This window comes from Ipomoea nil, unplaced genomic scaffold (genome assembly GCF_001879475.1).
Source record: "Ipomoea nil cultivar Tokyo-kokei standard unplaced genomic scaffold, Asagao_1.1 scaffold2957, whole genome shotgun sequence".
Classification (NCBI taxonomy): Eukaryota; Viridiplantae; Streptophyta; class Magnoliopsida; order Solanales; family Convolvulaceae; genus Ipomoea; species Ipomoea nil.
In genome coordinates, this window is record NW_017619385.1 from 412,969 (window position 1) to 426,127 (window position 13,159).

Below are 13,159 nucleotides of genomic sequence, written 5' to 3' on the forward strand. Positions count from 1 at the left end.
GACTGATGGATCAGTACAAACATCAGAAGCATCTCTGGGTCAAGCCGTTAAAGTTCTGTTTAAGGAAAGTTACTATAAGCTGAGACGCGTTTTTTTTTTTTTTAGAATATTCTAGAAAGAATATCAGCGGATCATGTCCTTAGGTATGGATGAAATCTCCTTAAAGATTCAAGATTATTCTTCTACAAGTCATACATTTTACAACCAGAGTTATATATGGAGAGAGGCCAAGTCAAGAAGAATATATACACATATACTTTCAGAAGTTAGGGTTGCATTGATTGAAGCTGCAGCTCATATTCTAAATGATACACATCTCTGGTTTTATGTCTCTTCTCAAGACCTAAAGTTCATGATGCTTACGAAGATGAACTTGAGAAGAATCAACACTGCTTAACCTGTGGACGTGAAGATCACTCAGTTGTGGAAACAACATAGGACTGCGTCAGTGAAGCGGACTACATCAGAGTTAGCTCTCCATTGAAGAGATATTTCATTGGATTTCTGAATGCATGGCTCTCCGACTTCAAGAATCCACTAAACCTTTGTAGACTGGGTACATACCTTGTGTGAGGCACTTGGGTGAGATCATTTCTCTCTACCTTTGTACACTGGATTCTGAGTTAATGGATTGGACGCATTGGTGATCGTCTCCCAGATGTAGATACACACTGTATCGAACTGGGTAAACAAACATATGTGTTGATTTACTTTTTGCTTTGATCTTCCATTTTATGCTATATCTGTATATCTATCTGAATGATTGTCTGATCATAAGTCTGATTCAATCAGTTCTCTATCCAATTGGCAAAAAAGTAAATCGAATATCTTAGATTAAGAGAATATGTTAAATTACAAATAGAATAAACTATGCATTTCACCAAAAGACAGAAGCTTAAATAGCCAAAAAAATATAACAGAACCACCTAAGTCTATGAGCTGTTAACAGACTTATTTTAATTGTACAAATTAGGAGGAACGACGAACGAGTCTTATAAAGTAATCATATTATGCCTTCTTATTCGGTACTGTCATTTTACGTGAAACGAGGCAAGGTTGATTTTTGATAACTTTTCAGAAATTTACACCCCAATTTTCAAACACTTTTTCCGATCAGAACAAAAATTTAACTTTGAAAATTTTGCAACCGAAAGTAATTATGCTTTAATGGCTACTTAACCATGAAGAACAGAATAAAGCGGCAGAAAATAAATAAATAAATAAATAACCGGCAGAAGGAATAATAGAATCCAACAATAACCAGCACAACTCTTTCTGGAAGCCATTATCATAGCTTCAAGATTCCATCTTTTTATCCGATATGTATACTGTTTTCTTTTTTTTTTTTAGTGAATAAGGATATTTGATGTCAAGTTTAGAGTTCCAATCAAAATACATCCACAATCGCTACTTATAAATATGTTTTGGATGAAGTCTAACTTGTGATCTTAATCGATGAAAAATCACTAAGAGATAATAATTTTCAAATTATGTGTCTACAATTGACATATTTTGCATCTGCAACTGCACATTTTATGTTCTGCTGCAAGTACAACATATTATGTTTTGTGATTACAATGCACATAAATGGTTAACTACAAGTACAAAATATAACCTTCCATGTAAGAGTTCAACTTGGTACCATTGAATCCCAAGGTCCTTGGTAGAATTTTCATATTTTTATATGAGTTATTAAAATTTAGGTAAAACACTCGCAGTCTAAGATGGTAACTTGTACCCATTGGATTCATGTAAGCATTAAAAGGTTACATGTATAACAATGAGTGAAAACTTATCACTTTTTGAAGGGAAATTTGAAAAGATATCATATTTTATTTCTTTTTCTAAAAATCTAATCTTGTCCAAAAAAAAAAAAAGGTATATATGCTTACAAAATATGAGGGATGAATTCGAATTTATGCCCTTCCATCATCCATCAATAATTCTAGCTAGCCTGAAAAACCACTGAAGAAGCTAAGTAAAGAACATGAACTGTTTTAGGCCTAAGACACCCAAAACCCCCCAAATGCCTCAGGTACCAATAACCCAACAAGAAAGCAGCAGCCGGGCTGTAACGCATGAACTTCTCCTGAGCATCCCGGGATCCAAGGTCCATCTCGTGGACGCCGGCGAAGCCATAGAGCTAGCCAGCGGCGTCTTCACGGTATGGCGAATAGCGGAAGACGGCGTGTCGGTGGCCACCACCGTGAAAGTGGGCGACGATGTGCAGTGGCCGCTGACGAGAGACGAGCCGGTGGTTAAGCTCGCTGCTCTCAACTACCTGTTCACCATTCCGGTGGTGAGAGACGGCAACAGTTTGAGCTATGGGGTGACGTTCTCGTCGGAGGGGGAGTACTTGAGGTCTCTGGATTCGTTCCTGAAAGAACACTGCCTGTTTTCGAGCTCGAAGACGGATAGGAAGAAAGGTAGTAGTGTTGAGTGGAAAGAATTCGCGCCCAGGGTTGATGACTACAACAATTTTTTGGCGAAGGCTATCGCGGGCGGAACGGGTCAGATTGTCAAGGGGATTTTCATATGTAGCAATGCTTATGCTAATCAGGTATTAATTCTCTCATCTCTGATCTTCTGCATGTGTTACCCCAATGTGTTCTTAAATTATTAAGTACACTAGTTTTTCTGTTCAATATCTTGAATTGTTTCATTCTGTAAATCTCCTGTTTAGTTGGAAGGAGAGAATAATTAGAAAAAATAACATAATTTATAACGGTAGGGTTATATAGTACAATCTTTATAATATAATGTATAAAATAAGTAATGAAGAAAATAAACCTATATGAAGAGTATAACTTTCATTTACAGTTGTTAGTTTTTAGAGATATAAGATAGGAAGGGAAAGATAGAGACAGCTATCAGCTGCCTTTGCCTTCACCTTTCCTTTTCATCGTTAGTCCGCTACACTATAATTTGCCAACCTTGATAAAGGTAGATCTTGTATTTAAGATTAGGGGTGGGTATTTTGGAATTTGGTTGGATTTTTTCAATTTCGGTATTTCAGTATTAAAAAAATGATACCATTCAATTTAACATTATAATTCGGTTCGTTTTGAAAAAGTTCGGTTTCGATTCGGAATTGGTTTGATTCGATAATCGGTTCAGTTTAAGAACCCCAAATTTTAATATATATTTCCTAATTTTACCAACACACAGCAAACAATACATATTCACATAATCCAAATCCAAAGTCTAAACATTATATAACAAAATAGCAATCAAAAGTTCAAACACACTACTAAGTACTAATTAAGTACTAATTACCAAACATCAGTTGGCTTTTATGCACAACCAACTCTTCGATCGGTCGTCCCACTTGGAATATTTTAATGACAAGATGAATAATCATATATCTGTATAGTTAATATTTGGAGAACAAGTGTCAAGTACTATATAGTTAATTTTTGGACACAATCCGTCATTGCTAGAGCACTAGAATATTATTTTTCAGGAAAATATATTCCAGTACTAGAAAATAATTCTAGTGCACTAGAAATCAAAATTATAATGATGTTAATGCACATTAATTTCATAGAAAGATGAAACTAAGGAAAATACTGGATATTGTAAGAATAACTCAAGTTAGATATAATTGTGATGTAAAGAACAATTGCGGCAAATAATAAAAGTGCGAAGTAGAGAACAAGCCATAAAGAAACCAAATAAAAAATTTAAGTTAGATACTAATGAGAATAAGAACTTAACGGTGGGGCCGGCATCGACAGACTTGGATTTACATTTACTTTTTATTATTATTATTATTGTTGTTGTTGTTGCCCACCACTATTTAAGATATTCATTAAGAAAGGTAGTAATAGTACGTGATGTCATCAAATTAAACTATAAATCACTACTACTTTAAAGATCAATTTTTCACTCTACTTTCTATTTCTTAAAACCAATCTATTGCTAAACGTAGTTATGCTCATGAAAGAAGTCTCTTAACGAACTTGTTTGATATTATTTTTATAAACTGTTACGTTCTAAGTATCGTATCAAAATTATTTAAGAAAAAGAACATTTTTTTAATTGCCTACGTACACTTGAATGTTTGTACTAGACACAATGTGTGTATGTACGCTTTTGTTTGGGGAACTATGGGATCATCATTATCAAGTTGATACAAAAGGAAACATGTGTATTTATTTATTAAAGTACATATTGTGATTGCTTTTGATATAATTAAATACTCATTTGTTGTTTAGAGTGTGTTTGGAAACTAGGAAAATGAATTTTGAAAAATGAGTTATTTTTAAGAAAATATATTCCTTTTCAATGTTTGGTTAATTTCTAGAAAATTGTCTTGGTATATTTTGTTCATTTAATGAGTAGAATTGTATAATTAAACATTTTAATTATTTTATTTAGAATATGAAAATATTTATAATAATATTAAAAATAATATTATTAATTAAAAATTGAAAAAAAAAAAAAAAAAAAAAAAAAAAAAACCTCTTGTTTCCGACAGAAATCAGAGCTGTTCTGGTTGCCGCTGTGGAAACCAGAGCCGTGATTTCTGGCCAAAACCAAACCTATGGTTTCCGCCGGAAATAATTGTTGTCAACCTATGAAAATGACTTTCGCCAAATTTTGACGGAAGTCATTTTTCTCAAAAATAACCTCATTTTCTCAAGTCAACGGAAAATGATTTCTGTGGACTTGATTTTTCAGACACATACATCTAAACATTGGAAACTTAAAAAATGATTTCTGTTGACTTGATTTTCCAGACACATCCAAACTTTAGAAACTCAAAAGATTTTCAAAAATAATTTTCCTTATTTCCAAACACACCCTTCAATAAAATCAAGAAATAATATGGAATAATTAAATATGTAATACTAAAATTATTTGCACGTAGAATTAACAGGACAGAGGGTGAACATTTTATTAAATTTTAACAAAGGAGTAATTTGTTCAAATGAATTGCAATAATAAATTATGTGCACAGTATATACTTATGAATATTTGTTATGAATTACTTTTTATTTTAAAGGATGAATTACTTATTTAGTTGAACAAAAATAAAATAGGTATATAAAGGAGGAGAAACAATTTTGAGTCCAGCTGGACAGGAGAAAAGTTGTGTCAATGCAATTGAAAGGAAAAGCAGTGTGAACGGTGCTGCCAAGAAAAGTGCCGTCAACAATTCTCTGAAACGGTATCTTAATTATAACTAATCATTTTTATAATATTTTTTTTAAAAAAAAAAACATTTTATTTTTATTTAACAATGAAATTTAAATTCTTACATTATATTTTCCCACAAAATTACAATTCATTTCTCTTCTAATACCATCCTTCAAACTAAACGCCTGGTAACTTTTTAAATTATAAAATATGCAATAAAGAAAAAGTGGTTTTACTCTTCTAATTATTTGTATCTTGTTATTTTGGTCTCTAGATTTCTAATCAGGTGAAAACTAACATTAACTTGTAAACTGCGAACTTGTGAAGGATTGTATTGCAACTACTATATAATTGCACTACTACAACTTCCAGGCATGCCTGAAGGGTCTTGCAGTGCAATCGTATCTGAGTGTAGTGCAATTATGTAATAAGTACGATGTAATTCTTCACAAGTTCGTAATTCGCAGATTAAGATTCATTACACCTAATTAGGTACCTTTGTCTCTAATTGTCAAATGATGCAAATAATATTACTATCTGTTTTTATGTTTCTTTTCCAATTTTATTTTTTTTTTACGTATGTGGTATGTTAAAATATTTATTTTTAATACTTTAAAAAAATTTTACTCATCATAAGTTTAAAACAGTTTCAATTTTCGAACTTTCTCTCACATACATACCAATATGTAAGAAGGTAAAATCACACCAACTTATGTTTGGTGATATATTGTTAGATTTTTCTTATTTTCTTATATTAGTGCCATCAAATTAATTACTAGGTGTCTGAAATTTTCAACACTAGCTAGACATAAGAAATTTGATTTTGAAATGCAAAGTCTTCTTATTATGTAGCCTAATATGCAGAAATCGTTCTTTCAACATAAGTGTTTTTTTTTTTTTTTAACACACTTTGATATGTCACAAAAATTGAATTTTTTGGTAGTGACAATTAAATAAAAGTTTGTAACACGTCAAAATGCTAAAAGAACTATAAAGGCCCGTTTGATTCGTGGAAAATATTTGAGAAGAAATGGAATTGAAATTTCATGTAAAATAAATTACCAAGAAGATGGGTTCCATTGTTTGGTTGGTAGAATAAAAAAAGAAATGGCAGAGAATATATATATATATATATATATATATATATATATATGTATATGTATATATATATATATATATATATATATATATATATATATATATATAGATTGTTTGGTTGTGTTTAAAAAGGTAATGAATAATCCAACATAGTAGTTTAAATGGCAAATGAGCTCTATTCGTGTGTGAGAATTTCAAGATAACCAGAGTTTTTCCTTTGGGCCATTTACACCAAAATAAAAAAATAAAAATAAAAAAAGGTAATAAATAATAATCGAATATAAAGATAATCAATATACCTCTAAAAAGATGAATTAATAACTTGAACTTTGCTATTTATACCCTAGTCTGGTCATGTTAATCTTTTTCCCAAGCCCTCTGGAAAACAAAAAACCACTCCTTTGCTTAGAATTTATTTTTCTCAACTTTGAGAAATGAATTCCATGAACCAAACAACATAAAACTACATTTTCCTCAACTCTTAGGAAAATACCAAACACGGTGGAGTCAAGACCGCACATGCTTAGCTTAATGGTTCAATAGATAGTATTTGAGAGAAAAGACCAAAGTTTGAATCTCGGCGACGGCAGTAAGGGACTTCTGCTCAAAGTGGATTGTTCCCTTGTGCGCACCTTGTCATTGGGTCACCGTAATTTACATCCTTCCAAATGATGTTCTATTGGGTCAGGGTTTGGGGGTCCTTGGAGTTGGGGATCCGGGAGAAGAAGAAGGATGTGGAGACAAAAGAAAATGTGATTTGTGTGTGTGGTAATTAAAGTCAAATTAGAGCAGTAGAAGTTTGAATATTTTTTGTTGAATTGTGCAGTGCAAGGAAGCTGTCCCAAATGACAGAAAAGATGAGCAAAGCTATGCTTGATGGTGTAGGGGTAGCCACTGGATCAATCATGGGTCCCATGGTTAGGTCCCAAGCTGGAAAGAAGTTTTTGTCTATGGTTCCAGGAGAGGTCCTCTTAGCCTCACTTGATGCTGTTAGTAAGTAATTAATCAATGTATCTTATACTTTTACTGGAATTTTATTGTGCCATCATAATAAAATAACCACTCTCAGTATAGTTTGTTTGGTCAATGACATAGAAAAATATACAACAATTCTAATTAAACAATATGTTTTTTAAAAAATTATTTTTTAGTTTTTAAGTTATATTGGTAAGTGTAATTTTAGTCTTCAATTGGCATGTATTCAGTTATTATACAAATGTTATACTTAATTAATCATTAAAGTAATTATTTTCATTCGCTAGCTAGGGTTGAAAATAATCATTTTGGTAATTAATTAATGGATACATTTGTAATGACATGTCAATTAGATACACTTGTCTTATAACACAGGTTAGAAGAATAGAAGTGTTCGTTTTTTGGGTGAAAGCCAGAACTAATTTTTTAAGACATAAATAAATACTAATGTTATGCCCCACAAATTATATCGGGTTCAATTTAGGGTTTGTTTGAAAAGTATTAAAATAATATCTGAAAAATGAGTCATTTTTCAGAAAATATTTTTTTTTCTGTGTTTTGTTGCACAGTAGAAAATTATTTTTGTATGTTTAGTTCATTTTCAGAAAAATGAGTAGAATTATATAATTAAACATTGTAAATATTTTATTTAAAATATAAAAATATTTATAATAACATTAAAAATAATATTATTTATTATTTTAAAAAAAACTGCTTTTCACCGAAAACCTTGTTCTGAGTGTTGCAGAAAATGACTTCCGCCAAAATGACTAGATTTTCCCCAGTCAATGAAAATTGTTTTCCGTTGACTGAATTTTTCAATTGCATCCAAACACAGGAAATTCGGAAAATGATTTCCCGAGTTTCCAAACACAATCTTAAGGAGTTTGGTAATTCTTGAAAATTTGTGATCCTTTAATCTAAGTTAGTTAAGGTGAAAGTAACTATTATATATTGTAATGTTGGACATGTTTAAATTGATTACTCTTCATCAAAACTAATATAATTACGTTAGATATTCATTTTATACCAATTCTTTAAATTAATTTTTCATTTATTAAATTATACAAAAAGTCTTACTTGTTTCAATTTGGAATTGTAGACAAGGTTTTGGATGCAGCTGAAGCTGCTGAGAGACAGGCATTTTCTGCTACTTCTGGTGCTGTGACTAAAATGGTGTCTCAAAGGTATTATTGCTACTTTTACATGCACTTATTTTGCATAGGAGTAACTTGAAATTTAGTAAATTTATTTCTCAATCAACCTCTTGAATATAATTAACTATAAGTCAAATTGAGTATTTGCATATTCATGATAAATCAATTATTAGTAAAGAATTAATGAATCAGTTATTTATGTATTATAACTTTACTCGCCATTTTTTTAATATTTTATTATTGTGAAATGCATATTAGTTGTTCTGTCTCATTTTACGTGTGTTGTTTACTATCATGGGTTAAACTAACTCAATTTTTAATGTAATTTTTAAATATATAAATTTTATATGTAAATATTTTAATACTAAACTTAATGTTAAATTGAATTCAAAATAACGAAATTCAGTCAAGTCTCGTTAACTGAACCAGATGTGTTAATGCTCAATTTAGTCCTCGGCTATAGTGCTTATTTATTTATTTATTTATTTAACCCTAGACAATTTTTTGTGCTTAAATAGGTCCTTGACTTCGATGATTTTACCTAATTGAGTCCTCGGCTGTTAGAATCAAGGATTAAATCGATAAAAGCCATTATAGTCGATGACTAAATTAAGTAAAACTATTAGAGTTGAAGACTAACTTGTGTAAAACTACTATAGTTGACTGAATTGAGTAATAGAGGTGAAATTACCAAACTATCTTCACAAAGGACTCAAATGGATAAAATTATCAAAGTTGATGGGTGATCTAGCTAATTAAGCACAAAAAGTCATTTAAAACTAAATCGATAAAAATCATTATAGTTGATGACTAAATTTGGTACTAATTTAAATCAGACACAAAAAATGGGACTAAATGATTAGTAAAGAAAATCACTTTTTTTTTACCTAATTAATTAACTCGTCAGACTATTTATGAAATGTATAATATATGGTGTGTTGGTGATAGGTTTGGGGAGAACGCAGGGGAAGCAACACAAGATGCACTTGCAACTGCAGGCCACACTGTAGGCACCGCTTGGAATGTCTTCAAAATACGAAAAGCCATCACCCCTGGTTCATCTGTCACTTCTGGAGTGCGAAATGCTGCAAAAAATAGTAGAAGATAAACAACAAAATTAAACCACTAAACCTTAACCTTTTAAAACATCGAAAAACTATGGTTTGTGTTGGTTATTGTATGGTTTATTCATTCTACCTCTATTATGAATGATACCTTTTTTTTTTTTTAAAGAATGTTTGATTCACTAACATCTCAAGAGCAAGGGGACATTGGTAATTAGTGTAGGAATAAGGGTCAAATAGGCCACTCAATTACACATCAACGTACAATTAGATCATCGAACTCAAAAAAGATACAATTAGGTTCCTGAACAAGACAAAATCATGCAATTAGGTCCAAACTTATTTTTAAAATCGGTAACCGTCATTTTAGATAAACAGGTCATTTTGGACCTAATTGCATGATTTTGTGTTGTTCAGAGACCCAATTGCATCTTTTTTGAATTTGATGGCCTAATTGCACTTTGGTGTGCAGTTCGGTGACCTATTTGACCCTTATTGCATTAGAGTATTTTATATGTTACTACCACAATCATAATTATAAGTTGAAAAAAAAAAGATTAATACGATGAGAATATAATTGTGTTGTATTGATTGATCAATCTGAGAGTACAGAGAGCGAATATATAGATACTAGATAGAATCCTAGTCTAACACGAATAAGGTAGTCCCAGTCTAATGAGTTAATTCTAGCAATGGTCCTCTGACTATACTGATTTTTCAAAATTAGTCATCGACTTTTAATTTGGACACTTTAGGTCCCTTGACTTTCAATTTCTTTCCAATTGAGACCCTTTCGTCAGAATACGATTAATTAGACTTTAAATGAAGGGGTAAACTCGTCCTTTCACCTGCCTATGTATTATTCTTCGTATTTCTCCCTTCGTATTTCGTTGTTATACCTTGTAAACATCTTAATAATGGAGAAACGCACGCATGAGCAGTCAATAAATGGGGAACGGCGAGGAACATTCTAGGACTTCGACTGAGATTATCTTCATATATATCGCTTATACAAGGGAGAAATATGAAGAATAATACATAGGCAGGTGAAAGGACGAGTTTACCCCTTCATTTCAAGTTCAATTAATTGTATTCTAGCGAAATGACCTCAATTGGAAAGAAATTGAAAGTCAAGGGACCTAAAGTGTCCAAATTAAAAGTCGAGGTCTAATTTTGGAAAATCAATATAGTCAGAGGACCATTACTGGAATTAACTCCAGTCTAATACTAATAATATAGTCCTAATACTCCTCCTCAAGCACAAGCTAGGTTGGCTAGCCAAAACATTGAGCTTGCGACGGAGTAAATTAAAATGTAAGGACGAAAGAGGTTTAGTAAAAATGTCTGCTATCTGATCTTTGGTAGAAATAAAATGAACTTGCAACTCCTTCTTTGCTACTTTGTCACAAACAAAGTGATAGTCGATCTCAATGTGCTTCGTGCGAGCATGAAACACCGGATTAGCACATAAATAAGTGGCTCCAAGGTTGTCACACTAGAGCTTAGGCGCAGAAGATGGTGCAAAATCAATTTCCTTCATCAGAGAAACAAGCCAAGTAACTTCTGCAGAAACATCAGCCAGCCCTTTGTACTCAGCTTCAGTTGAGGAACGAGCCACAGTGCGCTGTTTTCGACATACACATGAAACAAGATTGCTCGCCAGAAACACAGCGAAACCACTAGTTGACTTTCGGTCATCCGGATTGCCGGCCCAATCCGAATCAGAATATGCATGAATATCCAGAGAGGTAGAAGAGGAAATATTGAGACCAAGATTGAGTATCCCATTCACATACCGTAAAACTCTCTTCAGAGCCGCCCAGTCCGCCGTAGTAGGAGAGTGCATGTGCCGACACAAACGATTAACAGAATAAGAGAGATCAGGACAGGTTACCGTAAGATATTGCAGAGCACCTGCAAGGCTGCGGTACTGAGTGGGGTCAGCATATGGAACCTCATCACCTGTCACGGCTTTTGTGGTGGAAACTGGCGTGGCACCGGGCTTGCAATCCACCATACCTGCTCGCTTGAGAATATCCTTCATATACCGTTGCTGAGACAGAAGCATGCCTCCAGACACCGGAACAGTCTCAATACCCAAAAAAAAAAAAGGCATACCCATATCACGGATTTTAAATTCAAGAGCCAATTTGTCAATAAGAGCAGCCACATGAGTTGAATCAAAACCCATAACCAAGAGGTCATCCACATAAACCAAAAAATAAATTAAAATTGAATATTTCCACGTGAGTAAATAAACAAAGAGACATCGGTTTTGGAAGGCGAGAAGCCCACAGAAACCAGAAAATCATGCAAACGTGTGAACCATGCACGAGGGGCTTGTTTGAGACCATACAGAGAACGTTGAGTAGACAGTAGACACACATGCCCAGGCATAGATTTGTCCTCATAGCCAGGCGGCTAGCGCATATAAACTGTCTCAGCCAAGTTGTCATTCAAAAAAGCATTGTGGATATCCAACTGTCGAATAGTCCATCCACGAGAAACTGCTAAAGATAAGAGAAGACGTATCGTAGTCGGTTTAACCACGGGACTGAAAGTCTCAAAGAAGTCCTCACCAGACACCTGATTAAAACCCTTGGCAACTAATCGAGCCTTGTGACGCTCAATTGAACCATCAGCTTTCCTTTTGGTTCTAAACACCCACTTGCAACCAACCACATTCATACCTGATTTATAAGGAACAAGTTGCCATGTATTGTTATGTACCAGGGCATTAAATTCCAAGTCCATTGCATCACGCCACTCAGAATATTTGACCGCTTGAGAGTAGCACGTGGGCTAAATAGTAACATCAGCAGACAGTGTGACATGATCATGTGGCCCCGTGCTCCGTGTAGCCATACCGTGAGACCGAGCACGAGTTGGTGAAACGGGATAACGAGACCGACCGCGCGGACGCCCACGCGGTCGAGCAGTCGACTGGTCCGTGACAGTCCGCTCGGACTCGGCCACGGTCTCGGGACTGGGCTGGCTGGGCACGGCAGCAGGTGCAGTTAGCGGTTCAGCAAGCGGCTTGGCACTGTGGTCATGCGACCGGACCGCATCATCATTGGCAAAAATAGGTACAAGACCCACGGTTCCGGGATCGATGTGACAACCTGCGAATCAACACGAGCAACAAACGGAAAAACAGTCTCATCGAATCGCACATGGCGACAGATATAAACCTTGTTAGTGTTAGTGTCCAAACAACGATAGCCACGAAAAGACGGAGGATATCCAAGAAAGACACAAGGAGAAGAACGAAATTGTAGTTTGTTGCGGTTATATGGACGCAAGCTGGGGAAGCATAGACACCCAAATACCCGGAGATAGGAATAGGACGGAGGGGAACGATGTAATAGATAATGTGGAGATTTATCAGACAAGACACAAGTGGGCATTTTATTAATCAGGTACACAGCGGTTTCAAACGCATAATCCCAGAAACGAGACGGGACAGATGTCTGGGCCATTAAGGCAAGACCTGTCTCAACCACATGCCGATGCTTGCGCTCCACCCTCCCGTTTTGCTCATGAGTATACACACAGGATTGCATGTGACGAATACCAAGAAATGCCAAAGTGGAGCCAAGCTTTTTATACTCTCCCCCTAAATCAGATTGAAAAGAAAGAATTTTGCGGGAAAAGGATCTTTCAACAAGTGACCGAAACTTATCAAATATGGTATATAACTCAGATTTAGCACGCATGGGATAA

At 34.1% G+C, this 13,159-nt stretch overlaps 2 protein-coding genes across 2 annotated transcripts; one reads left to right on the forward strand and one right to left on the reverse strand.

The window, feature by feature from the left end:
• Positions 1-1,908: 1,908 nt before the first annotated feature.
• On the forward strand, positions 1,909-9,596 carry LOC109162616 (senescence/dehydration-associated protein At4g35985, chloroplastic-like). The gene is made up of 5 exons (XM_019311300.1): positions 1,909-2,560; positions 5,046-5,173; positions 7,067-7,233; positions 8,318-8,402; positions 9,321-9,596. The coding sequence occupies exons 1-5, from the start codon at positions 1,988-1,990 to the stop codon at positions 9,478-9,480; spliced, it is 1,113 nt and encodes a 370-aa protein (XP_019166845.1). The 5' UTR covers positions 1,909-1,987; the 3' UTR covers positions 9,481-9,596.
• Positions 9,597-10,931: 1,335 nt separating this feature from the next.
• Positions 10,932-11,627, reverse strand: LOC109162651 (uncharacterized mitochondrial protein AtMg00810-like). Its single transcript, XM_019311338.1, has one exon. The coding sequence runs from the start codon at positions 11,625-11,627 to the stop codon at positions 10,932-10,934; it is 696 nt and encodes a 231-aa protein (XP_019166883.1).
• Between the last annotated feature and the right edge of the window lie 1,532 nt (positions 11,628-13,159).

Excerpts from the sequence above, each read along its gene's own strand:
- LOC109162616 (XM_019311300.1), top strand. The coding sequence starts at position 1,988 with ATGAACTGTTTTAGGCCTAAGACACCCAAAACCCCCCAAATGCCTCAG. Across the intron at positions 2,561-5,045 it reads GCAATGCTTATGCTAATCAG|GTATATAAAGGAGGAGAAAC; the intron begins GTATTAATTCTC and ends AAAATAAAATAG. Across the intron at positions 7,234-8,317 it reads AGCCTCACTTGATGCTGTTA|ACAAGGTTTTGGATGCAGCT; the intron begins GTAAGTAATTAA and ends TTGGAATTGTAG.
- LOC109162651 (XM_019311338.1), bottom strand. The coding sequence starts at position 11,627 with ATGGGTTTTGATTCAACTCATGTGGCTGCTCTTATTGACAAATTGGCT.